Here is a 23,978-nt window from a genome sequence, read left to right on the forward strand (position 1 = left end):
AACCACATAGTAATTTCAGGAGGAAGTTGTAGCCTAAAGACGAAGGAGAAGTTGCCACTTACTTGTATCATGGTAATACGACAACAGATACTTACAGTCGTAGGCACAGGGTCACCACATTAGTAGAATGCAACTTAATACAAAGACATAATTAAAACCATGACCAAATCACAGGAAAGAGAAAAAAACAAACTTTATGATGAAAGGATGACCATTTCATTATCATCCAGGTTCAAAAGGGGCCAGTGAGGCCACAAATATCCCCATAAAAGGGATAGCTTCGGGAGCTAACACTAAAAATATCCGGCTGTTCCGGGAGTGTACAGATAAGTCAAGGTCACCTCAATTGTAGTTGAGTGCAAACAATAGGAACACATGATGCATTCCATTCTTGGTAGTACTATGGACTGGTGCAAGGAAACACCTCCATAAAGAGAAGTATAGGAGCTTGCTGCGCTAGAGCGCTCAGCGAGGAACATTCAAACCAAGTTATTTATTTATACTATTTGCTTTATGTCACACCGACACCGATAGGTCTTATGGTGACAATGGGATAGGAAAGGAATAGGAAGGAAGCGGCAGTGGCCTAACGGTACAGCCCTAGCACTTGCCTAGTGTGAAAATGAGAAACCACAGAAAACCATCTTCAGCTCTGCCGACAATGGGGTTCAAACCCACTATCTTCCAAAAACAAGCTCACAGCTGTGCGCCCCTAACCACACGGCCAACTTGTTCAGTCATTTTTTATTTTTATTTTTTTTCTCCAACTAGTGTTAGAGAGAATGGTTGCTAGTAATAAACAAAGGTTGCCTACGTTGGAGAATATATTCCCCTTTGCACCTAATACTCCAGCAATGCTCCTTATTCTATCGCCTTCCCACAACAGCAAATGCTCTGCACAAAATTGACATCTTCATTCCCTATTGTCTCTTCAAAACCAAACTGAAACATGTACTAGAGGAGCTCTCGATTCTCTGTTGATAACCTGGCCAGAACATTACTAGTGACACAGGCATTATTATATATGTTTATACCCCCTGTTATTATTTATTTTATTTGTTATTTCATTTGTAATGAATTTGTTAATGTTAATATTATTGTTTGTTTTCTTACTGTTAATGTTTTATGTTATTTTGCAGTCAGTGTAAAATGGAGTACTTCATACCTGTATCTGATTACTACTAAAAAATATAAAATATAAACACAATGATATAATGGTACACATGATGAAAAGTGAGGTTGTAAATTTCACAAAGAGAAAAAAAATACTTTGTTTTAATTCCTATGTTGATGGGGTGATATTACCTCATGGGAATCACTGTAAGCACCTAGATATTAATAAAAAGATCTTCATTGGGGTAAACACTTTAATGATAATATAAATAAATGTTACAGATCTCTTCATATGTTTATGAGGGTATTAAGGGTTATTAGTAAGGATATAAAAGAGAGAGCAAATAAGTCTCTGGTAAGAACCCAGTTACAGTATTGTTCCAGTGTATAGAACCCTCACCAGGATTACTTTATTTGAAAGGAGAAAGATATCCAAAGGAAATCAGCACAGTTTGTTCTGGGTGATTTCTGACAAAGAAGTAGTGTTATGAAAATGTTGCTAACTTTTGGCTGGGAAGACTCAGGAATAAGAAAAGCTCCTTGACTAAGCAGTATGTAATGGAAAATTCTAGTTCCCATGGAGAGAATTAGATATTTTTCACCAATAGAGCTTGTCAAAAACAGATCAGATGAAGGCTTTTCAGGCGTTTGCTCTATTAACCAGCGTTTTGTCTTAGGTCTGACACTAGACTCATCAGAGTGGGTTGTGTCAGACCCTACCCACTGACGCTGGGGTGTATGCAGGTGAATTCACCTAAGACGAAACACTGGTTAATAGAGCAAACGCCTGAAAAGCCTTACATCTGATCTGTTTAAGCGGTATGTTACAAGTAATGAAAATCATTGCGAGTCCGTATTGAAAGTAATTTTATGATAAATGTAAGAAATTTATTTCTCTTCCACCTATTCAATACAACTCATCATGTTAAAGTTAGAGTTAAATCCTCATTAAAAGAAGAATTGGTACAAGTTTTGCCCTTTCCCATGGGGCATTATCAGCCGTATTATTACCTCAAACCACTATCGAACAAGATCTCCAAATTTAAGAAGAATTGAAAAAGGCAGACTCATGACTGAGTTCGAGAATTTGTACATTTTCTTGGACCAGAAATACAACATAAAATAAAAACCTAAATGATCCAATAGACGATAAAAGCCCTCTATATGATCAAATAATAATTTTGTTATGGTTTATGGTGTGGGTTACTGTAGTCACGTCCTCGATGGTGAACCATGGGCAATGGCTGAGTGGCCTAGTAAGTGGTCCTGAGGGTCGGGATACCAGTTGCTATGGAATGGGAGTGGGCATCTCGGACATATTCTGAGTCATGGCCCTCCTTGTGCTCAGGCGGCTAGGACTATACAATTCACCGGTGGTACATAACCCGTTAGAGGAGAGATCCTTACTTGGACTATGTGCAAGTAGGGTAGCATCCTGCTTCATGAATTCACCGAGCTCAGAACATTTTAAGCAAGCCTCGGACCTATGGGAGTAACGGAGTCCCACTCCCATTTGACAGGCGAGGGACTCCTTGGAAACAACTTGGCGAACGAAATGGAATTCGATGGGGAGCTATCAATAATAATGGGGCTTATGGAAAAAAGAAAGTGGAACTGGCTGAGTCAGCAAAGAGGACGCATCTGGATGTGTTAGGAGTACGTGATATTCGGGTAAGGGGAGATAATGAGGAAGAGATAGGAGATTATAAAGTGTACTTGACGGTTGTTAGAAAGGGAAGGGCAGAATCTGGGGTAGGGCTCTCTATCAGGAATACCATTGCACGCAACATAGTTTCTGTTAGGCACGTAAATGAGCGAATGATGTGGGTAGATTTGTCAGTTGGAGAAATTAGGACGAGAATTGTCTCCTTGTATTCACCATGTGAGGGTCCAGATGAGGATTAAGTTGACAAGTTTTATGAAGCATTGAGTGACATCGTGATCAGGGTCAACAGCAAGGATAGAATAGTGCTAATGGGCGATTTCAATGCGAGAGTTGGGAGTAGAACTGAAGGATACCAAAGGGTGATTGGTAAATGTGGGGAAGATATGGAAGCTAATGGGAATGGAAAGCGTTTGCTGGACATCGGTGCTAGAATGGGTTTAGCAGTTGCGAATACATTCTTCAAGCATAAGGGTATTCACCGCTACACATGGGAGGCTAGGGGTACCATATCCATAATAGACTATATCATAACCAACTTCGAATTCAGGAAATCTGTTAGGAATATACAAGTTTTCTGGGGATTTTTCGATGATCGCGAACCATGTGACCTTGCCGCGGTGGGGAGGCTTGCGTGTCCCAATGATGCAGATAGCCGAGCCGCAGGTGCAACCATATCGGATGGGTATCTGTTGAGAGACCAGACTAACGAATGGTTCATCGAAAGGGGGGTAGCAGCCTTTCGGTTGTTGCAAGGGCGGCAGTCTAGATGATTGACTGATACGGCCTTGTAATAATACTCAACATGGCTTAGCTGTGTTGATACTGCTACACGGCTGAAAGCAACGGGAAACTACAGCCGTAACCACCTCCCGAGGACATGCAGCTCTCTCTGTATGAAAGATGTACTGATGATGGCTTCCTCCCGGGTAAAATATTCCGGAGGTAAACTAGTCCCCCATTTGGATCTCCGGGTGGGGACTACACGAGAGGGGGCGATCATCAGGAAGATGGATACTGACATTCTGCGAGTCGGAGCGTGGAATGTTAGGAGTTTGAATCGTTGTGGTAGGTTAGAGAATCTGAAAAGGGAGATGGATAGGCTAAAGTTAGATGTAGTTGGTATAAGTGAAGTACGTTGGCAGGAAGAACAGGATTTTTGGTCAGGCGACTACCGAATTATCAACACGAAATCAAACAGGGGTAATGCAGGAGTTGGTTTAATAATGAATAAGAAAATAGGGCAGCGGATAAGCTACTACTACCAGCATAGTGAAAGAATTATTGTCGCCAAGATAGACACCAAACCAATGCCCACCACAATAGTGCAGGTCTATATGCCTACTAGTTCAGCGGATGATGAAGAAATTGAAAGAATATATGAGGAGATAGAAGATTTAATACAATATGTCAAAGGTGACGAGAATCTAATTGTGATGGGAGACTGGAACGCAGTGGTAGGCCAAGGAAGAGAAGGTAGCACAGTAGGAGAATTTGGATTGGGACAAAGGAACGAAAGAGGAAGTCGGCTGGTTGAATTCTGCACTGACCATAATTTAGTCCTCGCCAATACTTGGTTCAAACACCACAAACGACGGCTGTATACGTGGACGAGACCTGGAGACACTGGAAGGTATCAAATAGACTTCATTATGATTAGGCAGAGATTCAAAAACCAGGTGCTGGATTGCAAAACTTTCCCAGGAGCAGACGTGGACTCTGACCACAACTTGTTGGTCATGAAATGCCATCTGAAGTTGAAGAAATTGAAGAAAGGAAAGAATGCAAAAAGATGGGATCTAGACAAGTTGAAAGAAAAGAGTGTGATGGATCGTTTCAAGGAACATGTTGCACAAGGACTAAATGAAAAGGCCGAAAGAAACACAGTAGAGGAAGAGTGGAGAGTCATGAAAAATGAAGTCAGCAGGGCTGCTGAAGAAATGTTAGGAAGGAAGAAAAGATCAACTAAGAATCAGTGGATAACTCAGGAGATACTAGACCTGATTGATGAACGACGAAAATACAAGAATGCTAGAAATGAAGAGGGCAGAAAAGAATACAGGCGATTAAAGAATCAAGTGGATAGAAAGTGCAAGGTAGCTAAGGAAGAATGGCTGAAGGAGAAGTGCAAGGATGTCGAAGGCTGTATGGTCCTGGGAAAGGTAGATGCTGCTTACAGGAAAATCAAGGAAACCTTTGGAGAAAGGAAATCTAGGTGCATGAATATTAAGAGCTCAGATGGAAAGCCACTTCTAGGGAAAGAAGACAAAGCAGAAAGATGGCAGGAGCATATCCAACAGTTGTATCAAGGTAACGATGTAGATAATTTCGTTCTGGAACATGAAGAGGCTGTTGATGATGATGAAATGGGAGACCCAATTTTGAGGTCAGAGTTTGACAGAGCTGTGAGTGATCTAAATAGGAACAAGGCACCTGGAATTGATGATATTCCCTCTGAATTACTGACTGCCTTAGGAGAAACCAGAATGGTAAGGTTATTTCATTTAGTGTGCAAGATGTATGAGACAGGAGAAGTCCCATCCGATTTTCGGCAGAATGTTGTTATACCTATTCCCAAGAAAGCCGGTGCTGACAGGTGTGAAAACTACCGCACTATTAGTTTAGTATCTCATGCCTGCAAAATTTTAACACGTATTATTTACAGAAGAATGGAAAAACAAGTTGAAGCTGAGTTGGGGGAAGATCAATTTGGCTTCAGAAGAAATGTAGGAACACATGAAGCAATCCTAACTTTACGTCTGATCTTAGAGGATCGAATCAAGAAGGACAAGCCCACGTACATGGCATTCGTAGATCTAGAAAAGGCATTCGATAATGTTGATTGGACCAGGCTATTCATGATTCTGAAGATGATAGGGATCAGATACCGAGAACGAAGAATTATCTACAACCTGTATAAAAATCAGTCTGCAGTGATAAGAATCGAGGGCTTTGAAAAAGAAGCAGCAATCCAGAAAGGAGTGAGGCAAGGCTGCAGTTTGTCCCCTCTCCTTTTCAATGTTTACATAGAACAGGCAGTAAAGGAAATCAAAGAGAAATTTGGAAAGGGAATCACAGTCCAAGGAGAGGAAATCAAAACCTTGAGATTTGCCGATGATATTGTTATTTTATCTGAGACTGCAGAAGATCTCGAGAAGTTGCTGAATGGTATGGATGAAGTCTTAGGTAAGGAGTACAAGATGAAAATAAATAAGTCCAAAACAAAAGTAATGGAGTGCAGTCGAACGAAGGCAGGTGATATAGGAAATATTAGATTAGGAAACGAAGTCTTAAAGGAAGTAGATGAATATTGTTACTTTGGTAGTAAAATAACCAACGATGGCAGAAGTAAGGAGGACATAAAATGCAGACTAGCACAAGCAAGGAAGAGCTTTCTTAAGAAAAGAAATTTGCTCACTTCAAACATTGATATCGGAATTCGAAAGATGTTTTTGAAGACTTTTGTGTGGAGCGTGGCATTGTATGGAAGTGAAACATGGACGATAACTAGCTCAGAAAGAAAGAGAATAGAAGCTTTTGAAATGTGGTGTTATAGAAGAATGCTGAAGGTGAGATGGATAGATCGAATCACGAATGAAGAGATACTGAATCGAATTGGTGAGAGGAGATCGATTTGGCTAAATTTGACGAGAAGAAGAGATAGAATGATAGGACACATCTTAAGACACCCAGGACTTGTTCAGTTGGTTTTTGAAGGAAGTGTAGGTGGCAAGAATGGTAGGGGTAGACCAAGGTATGAATATGACAAACAGATTAGAGCAGATGTAGGATGCAATAGTTACGTAGAAATGAAAAGGTTAGCACAGGATAGGGTGGCATGGAGAGCTGCATCAAACCAGTCTATGGATTGATGACTCAAACAACAACGACACAGAACACTTATCTGATCTGTAGTGAACTAAGTATATCTAGGCCTAGGGTAGAGAAAGTGAAATCTGTCCGCAAACGAATAAGGGGAAAAAAATCTCCAGGACGAGGAAATTAGATTGAACTACACGGATATGATTAGTGAGAAGTTGCGAACAGTAGACAGTAAGCAGATTCAGGATATAGAAAGTGAATGGGTGGCATACAGGGATGCTGTAGTAGAAACAGCAAGGGAATGCCTAGGAACAACTGTGTGTAAAGATGGGAAAAGCAAACATCTTGGTGGAATGATGAAGTGAGAGCAGCTTGTAAACTTAAAAAGAAGGCTTTGGCTCCAAACAAGGGCCGAGGCCGACAGGGCTTTGTATGTAAATGAAAGAAACAGAGCGAAACAAATAATTGTTGAATCCAAAAAGAAGTCGTGGGAAGATTTTGGTAATAACCTGGAAAGGCTAGGTCAAGCAGCAGGGAAACCTTTCTGGACAGTAATAAAGAATCTTAGGAAGGGAGGGAAAAAGGGAAATGAACAGTGTTTTAAGTAATTCAGGTGGACTCATAATAGATCCCAGGGATTCACTGGAGAGTTGGAGGGAATATTTTGAACATCTTCTCAATGTAAAAGGAAATCATCCTGGTGGTGTTGCGAACAGCCAAGCTCATGAGGAGGAGGAAAAGATGTTGGTGAAATTACGCTTGAGGAAGTGGAAAGGATGGTAAATAAACTCCATTGTCATAAAGCAGCAGGAATAGATGGAATTAGACCTGAAATGGTGAAGTATAGTGGGAAGACAGGGATGAAATGGCTTTATAGAGTAGTAAGATTAGCATGGAGTGTTGGTAAGGTACCTTCAAGATTGGACGAAAGCAGTAATTGCACCTACCTATAAGCAAGGGAACAGGAAGGATTGCAACAACTGTCGAGGTATCTCATTGATTAGTATACCAGGCAAAGTATTCACTGGCATCTTGGAAGGGAGGGTGCGATCAGTCGTTGAAAGGAAGTTGGATGAAAACCAGTGTGGTTTCAGACCACAGAGAGGCTGTCAGGATCAGATTTTCAGTATGCGCCAGATAACTGAAAAATGCTACGAGAGGAATAGACAGTTGTGTTTACGTTTCGTAGATCTAGAGAAACCATTTGACAGGGTACCGAGGGAAAAGATGTTCGCTATACTGGGGGACTATGGAATTAAAGGTAGATTATTAAAATCAATCAAAGGCATTCATGTTGACAATTGGGCCTCGATGAGAATTGATGGTAGAATCAGTTCTTGGTTCAGGGTACTTACAGGGGTTAGACAAGGCTGCAATCGTTCACCTTTGCTGTTCGTAGTTTACATGGATCATCTGTTGAAAGATATAAAATGGCAGGGAGGGATTCAGTTAGGTGGAAATGTAGTAAGCAGTCTGGCCTATGCTGACAACTTGGTCTTAATGGCAGATTGTGCCGAAAGCCTGCGGTCTAATATCTTGGAAATTGAAAATAGGTGCAATGAGTATGGTATGAAAATTAGCTTCTCGAAGACTAAATTGATGGTAGAATAGAATAGAATAAAATTAAAAGTAATAATACTTGAGACTAAATTGATGTCGGTAGGTAAGAAATTCAACAGAATTGAATGTCAGATTGGTGATACAAAGCTAGAACAGGTCGATAATTTCAAGTATTTAGGTTGTGTGTTCTCCCAGGATGGTAATATAGTAAGTGAGATTAAATCAAGGTATCGTAAAGCTAATGCAGTGAGTTCGCAGTTGCGATCAACAGTATTCTGTAAGAAGGATGTCAGCTCCCAGAAGAAACTATCTTTACATCGGTCTGTTTTCAGACCAACTTTGCTTTACGGGAGCGAGAACTGGGTGGACTCAGGATATCTTATGAATAAGTTACAAGTAACAGACATGAAAGTAGCAAGAATGATTGCTGGTACAAACAGGTGGGAACAATGGCAGGAGATTACTCGGAATGAGGAGATAAATGCTAATTTAGAAATGAACTCGATGGATGAAGCTATATGCATAAACCGGCTTCGGTGGTGGGGTTATGCGAGGCGAATGGAGGAGGTTAGATTGCCTAGGAGAATAATGGACTCTGCTATGGAGGGTAAGAGAAGTAGAGGTAGACCAAGGCGACGATGGTTAGATTCAGTTTGTAACGATTTAAAGATAAGAGGTATAGAACTAAATGAGGCCTCAACACTTGTTGCAAATTGAGGATTGTGGCGACGTTTAGTAAATTCACAGAGGCTTGCAGACTGAACGCTGAAAGGCATAACAGTCTAATGGTAATATATGTATGTATGTATGTATGTATGTATGTATGTATGTATGTATGTATGTATGTATGTATAATTTTGTTTAATAAGTTAAATCTTCAAGTAAAAGTTTTAAAAGTTTTTAAGACAATATCAATAAGCACTCTCACTAAGCTGATAAACATATCGCGCCCCTCCTCGTCTCTGAATGCACACAACTCCTCTTCATGCGCTAACCACAAGCCCACCGCCTTTTCAAGTCCACTCCCCTCCACCAAGACGGCACACTTACAATACGAGGAGCAGAACGTTAGTGACTGCCAGTATTTCAAAAACCTCTCACACAAGAGGACAACAGTCCAACAATATTAAAGGTAAGCATTAACACCACAGACTCAAAATTTTATGTGTAAATCCTGCTTTCTTTTTCTTTAATTTTTTTCAACCTAATTAATTATGGATTTCTCTTTCCTTTCAGAGCTTGTATACATTGGACAGCTTAACGTTCATAACTTATACTGCAATTTGACAGCCCCTTTCAACTATTAAACTAACATCTGAACACACTAACAACAGAAGCGCACACTAACAACAGAAGCGCACCATCAATATAGAATATTGTCCAACAGAAGAAGATAATCGGTACACTCCAGCAGTCCTCATTAAGTTGTTAATTAACTATTCAACATAGGTTCTCGAGTAGAATTATGACATGAAAGCAACGTCTTTCTATGCTAGGCACACTATCAACGCAGAATATTGCTCAACGGAAGAAGATGGTCTAATGACATTTCAACATCCTCACTTTTTCTCTAAGAAATTGTTCAACATAGGTGCTCAAGTAGAAATACAACATAAATATAACGTCTTTCTGGGCTAGCTACAAACTAAAAATTTAAAAAAAAAATTAAAAATTGGAACTTATTCGCTATTTTTTGAATAAGACTGTATGAAGTAAACATGCCATAGTCCAGTATTATGAAAAATGGCACAGTTTTGGAATTAGTTTGTATATAATCATTTGTATTGTTCCATACTCACTTTCATCATTTTGTAACAATATTTTTAAACTTTCATTCATATTCAACATTGACCATGGCTCAAGGCTATCAATATTGTTAATTTTCACTTGTACCTAAGTCAAGTTACTCATATAATGATGGCTTTTTTAAGTGATGTTTTTTAATGTATTCATTTTTGTAGTAGATTTTAGATCATTTTTAACCAGGTACATGATATGGTTTGGAAGTTTTTTAATGTATTCAACTTTGTAGTTGATTTTAGATATATTTTAGTAAACAAATAAGTTTGAGCAAAGTTTTTTAAAGTAGGAAAGATCATAATTTGAAAATAAAGCTGGAATTCAAGAGGACTAATTGAGGCAAATATTAATTTATAGGAAGAGGAATTAGGGATTGGAATAATTTATCAAGGACTGAGCGAGTTAGCTGTGCAGTTGGGGTTGCGTAGCTGTGAGCTTGTATTTAGGAGATAGGGGATTCGAACCACATTGTCGGCTGCCCTGAAGATGGTTTTCCATGATTTCCCATTTTCACACCAGGCAAATACTGGAGCTGTCTCTTAATTAAGGTCTTTGCTGCTACCTGCCCAGTCCAAGCTCTTTCCCATCCTTAAGTCACCGTAAACTTGTGAAGTGTTAGAGCGACATCAAACTACCATTAAAAAAAGTTGTCAAGGGAAATATTCTATAAATTTCCATGTTCTTTGAAATCATTTAAGAAATGACTAGTTAAACAATTGATAAGGGAATGTATCACGTTGGCAACAGCCCTAAATGCAGATTGCCAGGCTGAGTGGCTCAGACGGTTAAGGCGCTGGCCTTCTAACCCCAACTTGGTAGGTTCGATCCTGGCTCAGTCCGGTGGTATTTGAAGGTGCTCAAATACGACAGCCCCGTGTCGGTAGATTTACTGGCACGTAAAATAACTCCTGCGGGACTAAATTCCGGCACCTCGGCATCTCCGAAGACCTTAAAAAGTAGTTAGTGGGATGTAAAACAAATAACATTATTATTATTATTATTATTATTAAATGCAGATTAGGTATGAATTGACTGAATGGCTGGCTGGCTGGCCTGCCGGCCGACCAACCGACTCACTCCACCATCCAAACGTTCAGACAGTACCTCCATACAGTTTACTGGAGGGACTGACTTCAGAAGGAACACTATTACTAGTATTCTAGTATCACTCATACCTTGGTCACTTTCACTTTGTCAGAGTAAAACTGAAACCGAGTCAGGTCAACAAATGTGTCAAACTTTTTCTAGCCCATACATGAGGATGTAGTGCATCCTAAATGCTGTATCTATCAAGAAATGGATGGGAGTTTATTTGTAAGGATAGTATATAACAATTCTGGTTTAGTAAAGTATCATAGGGCAATTTTAGAAGCATAATTTTTAGTAGTTAGCCTATTGTTTCATCTTATTTTAAAATTTGTGAGGTTATGTTCCATCTCTTTCTGTTTTAGTTTGTTGCCAGTGGCTTGATGATACTTGCTCGCAATTACCTGGATGTGTATCCCTATGAGAAATGGAATGCTAAGGAAATTCTTATATACCAAGTAGGTCAGACATTTACTCCTACTAATCTAGAGATGGTTGATGGTGAAACCAATGCTCCTAGACTACTTACAGAAGCTGACCTCATTGCTCTTATGGAAAAACATGGCATTGGTAAGTAAAAATAATTCTTAATCTCTTGGTGATTTTGAAAACCAAATGTATATTTTTGCGGTACACAAGAACCTCGTTTATCCGGAGTAAGTGGAACCGGAACTGATCCAGATTATCGAAAACCTGGATAATCTGCAAAAAACTAAAAAACAAATACAGTACTTGTTATATAATCTATTAACATAAGTTGTACAGTCATACCTTTTCTCAGTTGTACAAAAAGATGTAAAAACAGTTTTCTTACATTTACGACTCTGATTTATACACTAAAATAATGTGAGAGTTTTTTTCTGTTTTACACTTCTTTAGCGTTTGCATGCAGCACGACCACGAAGACGTTTTACTAACATCAGTTCTGCCAGTGTGGTTTGAGCCTGGGATCCTAAATAGGCCATCAGTTTGTCCAGCTGCATTGTTGCCTCTCCATGAGCCATTGTTTCTCCTTATGGAGTGCCGGAGCACCATCACACTCGTCATTACTTGCCAAGAAATAAGACACAATAATTACTTCATCTGTCATTATGCTGTAGCCTGAATTACAGTCATTTTTCAACCAGTCATTTACGTCGTTTCCATCTACGTCCGACCATCCAGGAATGTGTGCAAATGTGTCAAGGAACTCAGAAGTGTCATCATCTTCACAAACCTCGTTGGTAGATGCACAGATAGAAGGCCATAGATGTTTCCAAGACTTTTTAATTGTCATTTCACTAACTTGATCCCATTCAGTTGCGATCATATAAATAATATCTTTCATATTTATTGATTTCAATACCAAAATTATACCATATTCCTCCTCCTCTTCAATCACTTTGCTGAGCAGCTGCCTCCTGTATAACTGCTTAATGTTTTCCAATACACCCTGGTCCATTGGTTGCAACAGAGCTGTTTCACTCGGATATCACCACTGACTAACTCTTCTACTCATGGATGTGACGGCGCATTTGTCAATGAACAAAATGGCCTTCAGTGGCAAACCTTGTTTTGTTAGAAACCTTTTTACATTCAGCATGAAGTCTTCTTGGAACCAGTTTTTGAAAGTTTATCGTTCTGCAATGCGATTTTATTTTACGTAAATAAATATCACACGAGAACACGTTCACTTCCTTGTATAAATTACTTTATTTACACGGTAAGTCACAACACACAATTATACACAGTAGCAAATGACACTACAACACTTAATAGCGGAGTACCCTGAAGTCGATTCTGACAAGTACGGATATCAACAACACTGACTCGTGCACTATAACATCCACTCTCTTGAATTCACAGACTCCACCTCGGAGCCAAACAGTTACTCGCAGTCCATCCCTTGCCTTCGAGTCCAACACTCGACTAAGTCCTAAGAACTGACCTCTCACTGACTGACAGCTCGATATATATACTATTCGATCAACCATCTGGAATTATTGATTTCTGGAAGAGTTCTTACAACACTCTAATGGAACACACTCAAAACATTGATTGACCAGGTAGTCGAATGCGTACTCAAACTTTCGTTTACTGTTTACCAGTACACATGGAAATCTCTACAACATCCGTAATGTTTCTACATGTATCTGGATAATAAAACCTTACAGTAAGTTTCCAGAACCCTTCCTATATACCAAATTATAGTACAATAAATCTAACATACGAACATTGTGGAATTTTCTACCACTTTCGACTATATAGATTTTGAGGTTAAACTTATACACAATACATATTTGAGGTTATACGAAGTTTATAATACATATTTACAGGGGAACCATGTGCTAGTCATGTTTAACATTTAATAAAAGATAATTTAGCTTGATTAAACTATAATTAAAATATATTAAACATAATAATTGAAGGTTTTACACCAGTTACAATGTCGTACCCATACAGTTAGTAAATAACACACTAGAGGTAGCATTGGCGCCACTGTCTACGAGAGAATCACTGTAGCGAGCGGAGCATGTTGAAATCGCAGCTGTATGGCAAAAAGCTCACTTCGCCGTACTCACGAAGCTGTCAGCTTGAACCCCACTGTCGGCAGCCCTGAAGATGGTTTCCAATGTTCACACCTTAATTAAGGCCACAGTCGTTTCCTTCCCACTGCTAGCTCTTTCCTGTCCCATAGTCGCCGTAAGACCTATGTGTGTCGGTGCGACGTAAAGCCTACAGCCACTCGCTCGGTATCGTGCACATGATTTTTCTGCATATTCGCTTTCAAAGGCATGGCCATTCAGTGAAAGGAAAATGTCATCCCTTGTATTTCCTAAAACTTTAATTACAGTCTTCAAGGAAAGATCCGAAGAATCTCATTCACACCGACAGGGGAATCAGTCACGAAGTCAGCCCAAGTAGGCCAGTTCACATGACAATGAGTGTCAGGCAAAGTACTATTTTATACGCACGGAAATGAATTTCAATGAAACATACCTGTGAAATGATACGCCACTGCCCTTTATGAACCTCTCTATGCAGCCATAAGCTGCACAGGAGACTGGCATTTTCCTTTAGAGAAGTATATACTTCAATTTATCGGGAAGCTCCAGTAGTAACAGTGCCAAACAATCTAGCTTTTGCCAAACAGCGCGCTCGTTCAACTTCGCACGCGACTGCAGCGCCCATGCTACCTCTAGTGTATAATATACTAACTCTATGGTCGTACCTACGACAAGTTCCACTGTCCGTCCATGAATTCTTTTGGGATGTGTAAGAAACCGGCAAGGCAGATCGATTCACATTTTGAAGAGCACAGCGATTTTTTGATTTCCCTATTAACAGAAGAAGAAATTTATGTCCCCCAGCTGCATTGGTCCATGCCATAATTGTAATACGATGTTTACTTCTTTTATAACCCCTCCGATTCATCTCATTTAGACGCTAGTGTCTTATTTAGTAGCATGCAATAAAACAGCTCAGATTCATCTGATCTGGCATTAAGTTATTGGAGCAAATAATCTCCTGAAATTCCTTTATGAAATTGTAAGCATTGACTTTATCCTTTGAAAAACTTTCACCAGTCACTGAAAGCTGGCTTGATGAGCTTTCCACCTTTCCAACCAACTCTTGACTAGCTGTGAAGTTAGGATCTCCATTTCCTAGCTTGCCTGTTTAAACCAAGCGCCTTTTCTTGTAAAATTGGCCCTGAAATCGGAACACTGTGCTCTTTTTCTCCACTAAACAATGTCAATAATGCGTCATCTATAGATTCATTTCTAGCTTTCTTAACTGTGGCATGATTCCCTAAACTATCTTTTGTCATCATTTTAAACTAGAAGTCTTCAATTTCTTTTCGGTTTTTCTTCCAATCAAACATAGTTGAAGTCCCTACGCCATAGTCTACAGCAATATGTTTCGAAAGTTTTCCTTTCTCCGGCCAGTGTAATGCTTCTAACGTTTTGTCCATGGAAACAACCACTTTCTTCCATTTCGAAGCCATTTGATGCTCACTCAAACAATACAATACTGCACAGGAAAATACTGTAACTGTACAACGTGGGGTTAACCTTCAGCTACTGATGTGGTCTCTCACAGACTACTGGATATGATGACTCATTCCCTTCCTCTTACATCGTCTTAAGCAGGTCATTATTGAGCAACGATGTGAACCCGAGATAACAATGTCTGCAGTAGCAGATGAGTGTCATAGACTTCATGTCAGCAGGACAGTCATTAAAAAGAGTGATTGATGAAGTGACTAAACAGTGTTTACCGAGCGGCGAAGCTCTGCATTCTGAGGCACATTTAGTAGTGCATTGAATTCAGAAGAGCGTCAGTTCGAATCCCACCTCGGCCATCTTGGGAATTGTTTTCCACAGTTTCCCATTTGAAAACCAGGTGAATGCCGGGACTGTACCTTTGATAGACCGTGGCCGAATTACTTCCAATTCTTGTCCTTAACTATCCTTGGCCGAAAAGACATTCATGAAGAGTCGACCTCGTAAAACAAATACTCACTCCATAGTCTTCTGAGGGACATGAAGTTCCTGTGCCGATCTCACAATCCTCTTCTATCCTCATCGATCTCGAGCCTGCTCTTCCCAGTTATCAATTTGGAGGGTCCGGCATACTTTGTTGATCACCTTCTTTCTAAAGGTCTTTTCCCATAAAGAAATCCCTTGTATAGATCCACTGGTGCTCTGTTATCCTGCATCCTCAATACATGTCCAGCCCAGTGCAGTCTGTGGGATTCTATCACATCCATTAAAGCGTGTTGTTGAGAGAGGGTGTAAATCTCATAATTGGATCTTTTCTGCCAGCTTTGAGAGATAGGATCGAACCATGGACCAAATTTTTTTCTATAAACCAGAGACTTGCAACTGCTGCTGCTCTTTCTTGGTTATACTCCATGTCTTGGAACCATACAGAACCATTGTCGCCTTGGTCTACCTCTATTTCTCTTACCCTCCACAGCAGAGTCCATTAATCTCCTAAGTAACCTATCCTCTTCCATTCGCCTCACATGACCCCACCACCAAAGCTGGTTTATGCGTACAGCTTCATCCATCAAGTTCATTCCTAAATTAGCCTTTATCTCCTCATTCCGAGTACCCTCTTGCCATTGTTCCCACCGGTTTGTGCCAGCAACCATTCTTGCTACTTTCATGTTTGTTACTTCTAACTTATTCATAAGATATCCTGAGTCCACCCAGCTTTCGCTCCCCTAAAACATAGTTGGTCTGAAAACAGACCGATGTAAAGATAGTTTCGTCTGGGAGCTGACTTCCTTCTTACAGAGCACTGTTGATTGCAACTGCGAGCTCACTGCATTAGCTTTACGACACCTTGATTCAATCTCACTTACTATATTACCATCCTGGGAGAACACATAACGTAAATACTTGATATTATTGACCAGTTCTAGCTTTGTATCACCAATCTGACATTCAATTCTGTTGAATTTCTTACCTACTGCCATTAATTTAGTCTTCGAGAGGCTAATTTTCACACCATACTCATTGCACCTATTTTCAATTTCCAAGATATTAGACTGCAGGCTTTCAGCACAATCTGCCATTAAGACCAAGTCGTCCGCATAGGCCAAACTGCTTACTACATTTCCACCTAACTGAATCCTTCCCTGCCATCTTATACCTTTCAGCAGATGATCCATGTAAACTACGAACAGCAAAGGCAAAAGAAAGATTACAGCCTTGTCTAACACCTGTAAGTACCCTGAACCAAGAACTCATTCTACCATCAATTCTCACCGAAGCCCAATTGTCAGCATAAAGGCCTTTGATTGATTTTAATAATCTACCTTTAATTCCATAGTCCCCCAGTACAGCGAACATCTTTTCCCTCGGTACCCTGTCATATGCTTTCTCTAGATCTACAAAACATACACAAAACTGCCTATTCCTCTCGTAGAATTTTTCAGTTATCTGGCGCATACTGAAAATCTGATCCTGACAGCCTCTCTGTGGTCTGAAACCACACTGGTTTTCATCCAACTTCCTCTCAGCGACTGATCTCACCCTCCCTTCCAAGATGCCAGTGAATACTTTGCTGGTATACTAATCAATGAGATACCTCGATAGTTGTTGCAATCCTTCCTGTTCCCTTGCTTATAGATAGGTGCAATTACTGCTTTTGTGCAATCTTGAAGGTACCTTACCAACACTCCATGCTAATCTTACTACTCTATAAAGCCATTTCATCCCTGCCTTCCCACTATACTTCACCATTTCAGGTCTAATTTCATCTATTCCTGTTGCTTTATGACAACGGAGTTTATTTACCATCCTTTCCGCTTCCTCAAGCGTAATTTCACCAACATCTTTTCCTCCTCCTCATGAGCTTGGCTGTTCGCAACACCACCAGGATGATTTCCTTTTACATTGAGAAGATGTTCAAAATATTCCCTCCGCCTCTCCAGTGATTCCCTGGGATCTATCATGAGTTCACCTGAATTACTCAAAACACTGTTCATTTCCTTTTTCCTCTCCCTTCCTAAGATTCTTTATTACTGTCCAGAAAGGTTTCCCTGCTGCTTTCCAGGTTATTACTAAAATCTTCCCAAGACTTCTTTGTGGATTCAACAACTATTTGTTTCGCTCTGTTTCTTTCATTTACATACAAAGCCCTGTCGGCCTCGGCCCTTGTTTGGAGCCAAAGCCTTCTTTTTAAGTTTACAAGCTGCTCTCACTTCATCATTCCACCAAGATGTTTGCTTTTCCCATCTTTACACACAGTTGTTCCTAGGCATTCCCTTGCTGTTTCTACTACAGCATCCCTGTATGCCACCCATTCACTTTCTATATCCTGAATCTGCTTACTGTCTACTGTTCGAAACTTCTCACTAATCATATCCATGTAGTTCAGTCTAATTTCCTCGTCCTGGAGATTTTTTCCCCCTTATTCGTTTGCGGACAGATTTCACTTTCTCTACCCTAGGCCTAGATATACTTAGTTCACTACAGATCAGATAAGTGTTCTGTATCATCGAAAAATCCCCAGAAAACTTGTATATTCCTAACAGATTTCCTGAATTCGAAGTTGGTTATGATATAGTCTATTATGGATATGGTACCCCTAGCTTCCCATGTGTAGCGGTGAATACCCTTATGCTTGAAGAATGTATTCGTAACTGCTAAACCCATACTAGAACAGAAGTCCAGCAAATGCTTCCCATTTGCATTAGCTTCCAGATCTTCCCCACATTTAGCAATCACCCTTTTGTATCCTTCAGTTCTATTCACAATTCTCGCATTGAAATCGCCCATTAGCACTATTCTATCCTTGCTGTTGACCCTGATCACGATGTCACTCAATGCTTCATAAAACTTGTCAACTTCATCCTCATCTGCACCCTCACATGGTGAATACACGGAGACAATTCTTGTCCTAATTCCTCCACCTGACAAATCTACCCACATCACTTGCTCATTTACGTGCCTAACAGAAACTATGTTGCGTGCAATGGTATTCCTGATAGAGAGCCCTACCCCAGATTCTGCCCTTCCCTTTCTAACAACCGTCAAGTACACTTTATAATCTCCTATCTCTTCCTCATTATCTCCCCTTACCCGAATATCACTTACTCCTAACACATCCAGATGCGTCCTCTTTGCTGACTCAGCCAGTTCCACTTTCTTTTTTCCATAAGCCTCATTATTATTGATAGCTCCCCATCGAATTCCATTTTGTTCGCCAAGTTGTTTCCAAGGATTCCCTCGCCTGTCAAATGGGAGTGGGGCTCCGTTACTCCCATAGGTCCGAGGCTTGCTTAAAATGTTCTGAGCTCGGTAAATTCATGAAGCAGAATGCAACCTTACTTGCACATAGTCCAAGTGAGGATCTCTCCTCTAACGGGTTATGGTCCACCAGTGAATTGTATAGTCCTAGCAGCCTGAGCACAAGGAGGGGCACGACTCAGAATATGTCCGAGATGCCCACTCCCATTCCATAGCAACTGGTATCCCGACTCTCAGGACCACGTACTAGGCCACTCAGCCGTTGCCCATGGTTCACGATGTAGGACGTGACTACAGTAACCCACACCTTGAACCATGCATTCCTTGTTAAAAACTTGGAGCCTAATATAGGGCTCATAGAGTAAAATGCCTTATATGCATTCTTAATTCTGGCTTGGTGTGTCTGTTGCCCTTGGTTTTGCTCATTGATTAATACACCCAGGAATTTAAACGTCTCTACTCTTTTAAATATATATTTCCCAATCTTCAAAGGCAGTCTGTCAACCTCCTCATGTTCGGTCTCTGTACAACCACGTAATGTGTCTTTATTATTTACCCGTAAGCCAAATCTTCTAGTTCCACAAATAACTGCTTAATTTCTAATTTTTTTTTTTTTTGCTAGGGGCTGTACGTCGCACTGACACAGGTAGGTCTTATGGCGACGATGGGATAGGAAAGGCCTAGGAGTGGGAAGGAAGCGGCCGTGGCCTTAATTAAGGTTCACCCCCTGCATTTGCCTGGTGTGAAAATGGGAAACCATGGAAAACCATTTTCAGGGCTGCCGACAGTGGGATTCGAACCTACTATCTCCCGGATGCAAGCTCACAGCCGCGCGCCTCTACGCGCACGGCCAACTCGCCCGGTAATTTCTAATTTATTGCGGTCAATAAGAACAATATCATCCGCATATGCAAGGACTTTATGTTGTCTCCCCAATATGATGCCAGCAGGTACAAGAGCTAATTTCCTGATAATCTGGAAGGAAATTGATTTTCTGGCCTTGAGCAAAACACAGCTAACATTACCATCTATACATTGTACATGTTAATTAATTTGATGGGAAAGCCAAGCCCTTCTCTATGGATTGAATCATATGCCTTGAAGAAATCTATAAAGAGATAATGAACTGACTCGTTGTGTTCCCACACCTTATAATTAATAGTCTTAATTGCAAATATGTTGTCTGTAGTGGATCTGTTACTACGAAAACCGTTCTGATAGTCCCCAATAACATTTTCAGCAAATGGTTTTAAATGCTGTAAAAGAATAAAAGACAGAATTTTGTAGGCCGTGTTTGCAAGAGATATACCACGATAATTTTGAAGTTCTTGCTTTCACCCCTCCTTTATGATTTGGGACAATAAGTGATTTCCGCCATTCTTTTGGAATAACTTCATCGTGCCATATCCTTAGTATGATCTTATATATGTATTTATGTAATCTTTCTCCACCGTATTTAATAAGCTCAGCAGGAATGTTGTCACTACCTGAATCTTTATTGTTTCTTAAATATATAATACTGTATTTTGTAATACCTCTTGATATGATGGCTCTGATATTTGTTCTTCTGATGGAGAACTAGATGGTTTACCAATACATGTTTCTGGATCATCACAATTCGGCAAGGAATCAAAGTATTGCTTACAATAATTTAATAATTTGTCCTGATCAGCAATTAAATTTCCAGACTTATCTCTCATAATACTCAATCTTTGTTGAAATCCTTTTTTAATTGTGTTGACAGTTCCATACATCTTGCAGATTCCTGTTTCTGTATTAATCTTGGATTGATTCTGTTTGTTGTCTCAGGTAGACTTTTTTCTTTCTACGAATTAATTTACTACATTATTTCTGTTTTTCTCTGTATAGTTCCTCAACATCTACATTATTAGTCTGCAGTCACTTATTACACCATATTGCCACTTCATTAACTGCATCTTGACATGCCTCATCGAATAAAATAGAGTTTAAGGGATGTTCCACCATTCAACACATTGCAAAAATATATTAAATTATAAGAAGACCGGTTTCGACTCCCTTGGAGTCATCATCAGTTCTTGGTGAAAATTAAGTCAAGGGGAATCTGATAACAATCATCATAACAAAAAACCATGCACCTTTAGGTGATTGCATGGAAACACATCAATGAGTTGCTAGACATTACCTTGAAATGCAACTTATACTTGGCAAGCAGAACATGGAGCTTAGAAAGTTCCCAGTTCTGACTCTAACAGTCTTGTGTTCATGGAACATGGAACACTGGAATTACATGTACTGGTTGAAAATGTATACAAACGCAGACACTTATAATGGTATGGAACCTTGGGTCTCTAAGAGCATAGTTTTATGTCTTTGTACATTTTGCTTCAATGTGTGTGTATTTCATCCAATCTTTTTCAGATAGAAAAAGGACTGTCAAATCCAAGAATGCTCTTAGAGAGCCAAGGTTCCATACCATTATAAGTGTCTGTATTGTGTTTGTATATATTTTCAACCAGTACATGTAATTCCAGTGTTCCATGAACACAAGACTGTTAGAGCCAGAACTGGGAACTTTCTAAGCTCCATGTTCTGCTTGCCAAGTGTACATTGCATTTCAAGGTAATGTCTAGCAACCATTGATGTGCTTCCATGCAATCACCTATAGGTACATGGTTTTTCGTTATGATGGTTGTTATGAGATTCTCCTTGATTTAATTTTCACCAAGAACTGATGATGACTCCAAGGGAGTCGAAACTGGTCTTCTTATAATTTAACATATTTTTGCAATGTGTTGAATGATGGAACATCCCTCAAACTCTATTATATTAGTTAACCGTCAATATGGAAATGAAGATCATAACTTACGATGCCTCATCGAACCATTTCTTTTTCTTACTAACACCTTTTGGTATCACTTTCATTGCTACTGTTGTCATAATTTGTTTCGCATTATTCCACATTCGTTCACAAACTTTGTCATTTGTTTCATCAATGTCTTCTGTAGGATCTTCTCCCAGAATATCAAATCTCTTTGCAATTTCCACATTATACTTTAATCTTTCATCTTTCTGCTTCAGTTTCTCTGTGTCAACTTTGCATCTTTCCTCAGTCTGTGACTTACAAGAGGTTTTCAATTTAATTTTAACAGAAGGAATTATCATATTGTGATCAGATCCTATATCAGCTCCTCTGTAAGCTCTGATATCAGTTATGTAGCTTCCATGCCTGTTATCAATTCGTACATGATCTGTCTTGGTTGTGACATCGTACACAACCATTAACCCGGCTCAAGGGAGAGAGGGTCACCTCCCCTGTTCCTCACTTAAGTAATTCTTGCCTGGCGCATCCACGCTGCAGGGGTGAGCATCCTCCACATCAGTAGGCCAGTGTGAAAGGATGGCTAAGTTCAGACAGGGACCCAGCCCCACGGGGTATAACGTGGAACCCATGCCCAGGGTTACGGGCGAAGACCTTAACAGCATCTTTGGCAGAGAAGGTGACCTTCAGAATGGCAGAGATGACGGATAAGGCAACCCATCCTCCCTGGGGATAATTAGAAGAGGACACCACTGCCTTGTGGAGAAGAGAGATCTTCAAAGGCTAAGGGAGTAAAACCCGAAAGAAAATACTCACCTGTGTTAGGCCTAGCAAGTCAACAATTGAGTAAGAATATACTGCTTTCAAACCTAAAACAAGCCTTGGATGGAAGAATAAATTAAATACCGGACATGACGGTTCTTACAATTTACGAACTTCATCGTGTAGAGCCATGTTCCGCTGGGCCAAAGAAAACACAACTACAACACACGCAGTAGCGTAGCGAGAAGCAAGTCAGAGCGAGGCTCATTCTAAATCAGCTGTAGGGAGTGTCATTTACGGTAAGCTTTTATGTCATACATTCATGACGGAATCTTTTCTTAGTTATCTAAGGGTTTAAACCCATTAATTTTTATATCTCTTTCTTTCCAGACCTTGTCTTTTTGAAAAAGGATTATTCTTAGGATTTAAGCCACGAATATGGTGGTTATGCAGTGCTGGTCTTTGCCATACGACATGCGGTCTCATAAGGCTTCAGATTTCTTCTACCAAATTAGCTAAATTTGAAAGAATATTCTACAAGTTAATGCTTTTAGTCAGTCTGATATGGATTTAGTACCAATCCCTTTCTGAGGCCAGAATTTCGATCTCCCCAGTCAACACAGTAAAACTACCAGATTCCAACAATGTTTGCAATGTTTTTAGAGTAAGGTCGTTCATATTTAACTTGGCTAAAAGATTGTTTGCAAGAAGTTTTAAACTACCTCTTTAAATATATGTATATTTGTTCTCCTATGCTCAATAGTAACTTCCATTTCAAATACGGACAGCAACAGCGAACATTGATTCCGTACGAGACGTTATGGCAGGCTTGTCAATTTCAAGTTAATTTCATTTTTTAACATTGAAGACAAAAGTTTTTGCAACAAGTGTTGTCAATTTGTGTAAATAATGTATATATATTTATATCTTTTGCATTTCCCAAGTAGTCCTTTAAAAGACATTGGGTTCTTCCATTTTTTATTTTTTTTACATTTTTTCATTTTCGTATTTGAGTTTTGTAATCTACCACGTAATTTTATGGCTGATGAAGTCTCAAATAGAGACGAAACATGCCCCTAAATATTTTTAATATAATTTAATTAAATAGTTCACTTGTAAAGTAGTGTGTATTGATTGGGTGGACCAAAACCTTATGTCAGTTCTTCTCGTACCGTCTGAATTTATGATGGCGAAAAGCCTAATGCTCATCAGAGATTCCGGAAGACACAACGTCCTCCCAAGAAGGAGCGACTGAAAATTAGTACACTCAGTATCCTCACTCTCACCAGCAAATATGAAGAACTTGTGGATCTTATGGAGAGGCATAAGCTCAAGATATTGGGGTTGTGTGAGACAAAATGGAAAGGATATGGGAAGAAGTCCTTGAGATGTGGATATATGCTGTACTGGAGTGGGAACAATAATGAATCCAAAAATGGAGTTGGCTTCTTCCTTCATAAAAATATAGACACACAGACAGATGTCAAATATGCGAGTGATAGGATCATCCAGATGAGACTAAGTCTTGGTAATGCACATCATACTATTCTGCACGTATATGCACCGCATATGGGATGTACCACAGGAGAGAAAGAGCAATTGCTTATCGAACTTGAGGAACAAATACCAG

At 39.8% G+C, this 23,978-nt stretch overlaps 1 protein-coding gene across 1 annotated transcript in view; it reads left to right on the top strand.

Moving 5' to 3' along the window:
- Top3alpha (topoisomerase 3-alpha) overlaps nt 1–23,978 on the top strand; it is a gene marked incomplete at its 3' end in the record, with an annotated part of 217,121 nt that overhangs the window by 93,874 nt on the left and 99,269 nt on the right. The window contains exon 10 of the mRNA XM_067138868.2: nt 11,410–11,614. Coding sequence (XP_066994969.2) covers nt 11,410–11,614 — 205 coding nt within the window. The remainder of the gene's footprint in view (nt 1–11,409; nt 11,615–23,978) is intronic.

The sequence above is a fragment of the Anabrus simplex genome, chromosome 1, assembly GCF_040414725.1.
Source record: "Anabrus simplex isolate iqAnaSimp1 chromosome 1, ASM4041472v1, whole genome shotgun sequence".
Lineage (NCBI taxonomy): Eukaryota > Metazoa > Arthropoda > Insecta > Orthoptera > Tettigoniidae > Anabrus > Anabrus simplex.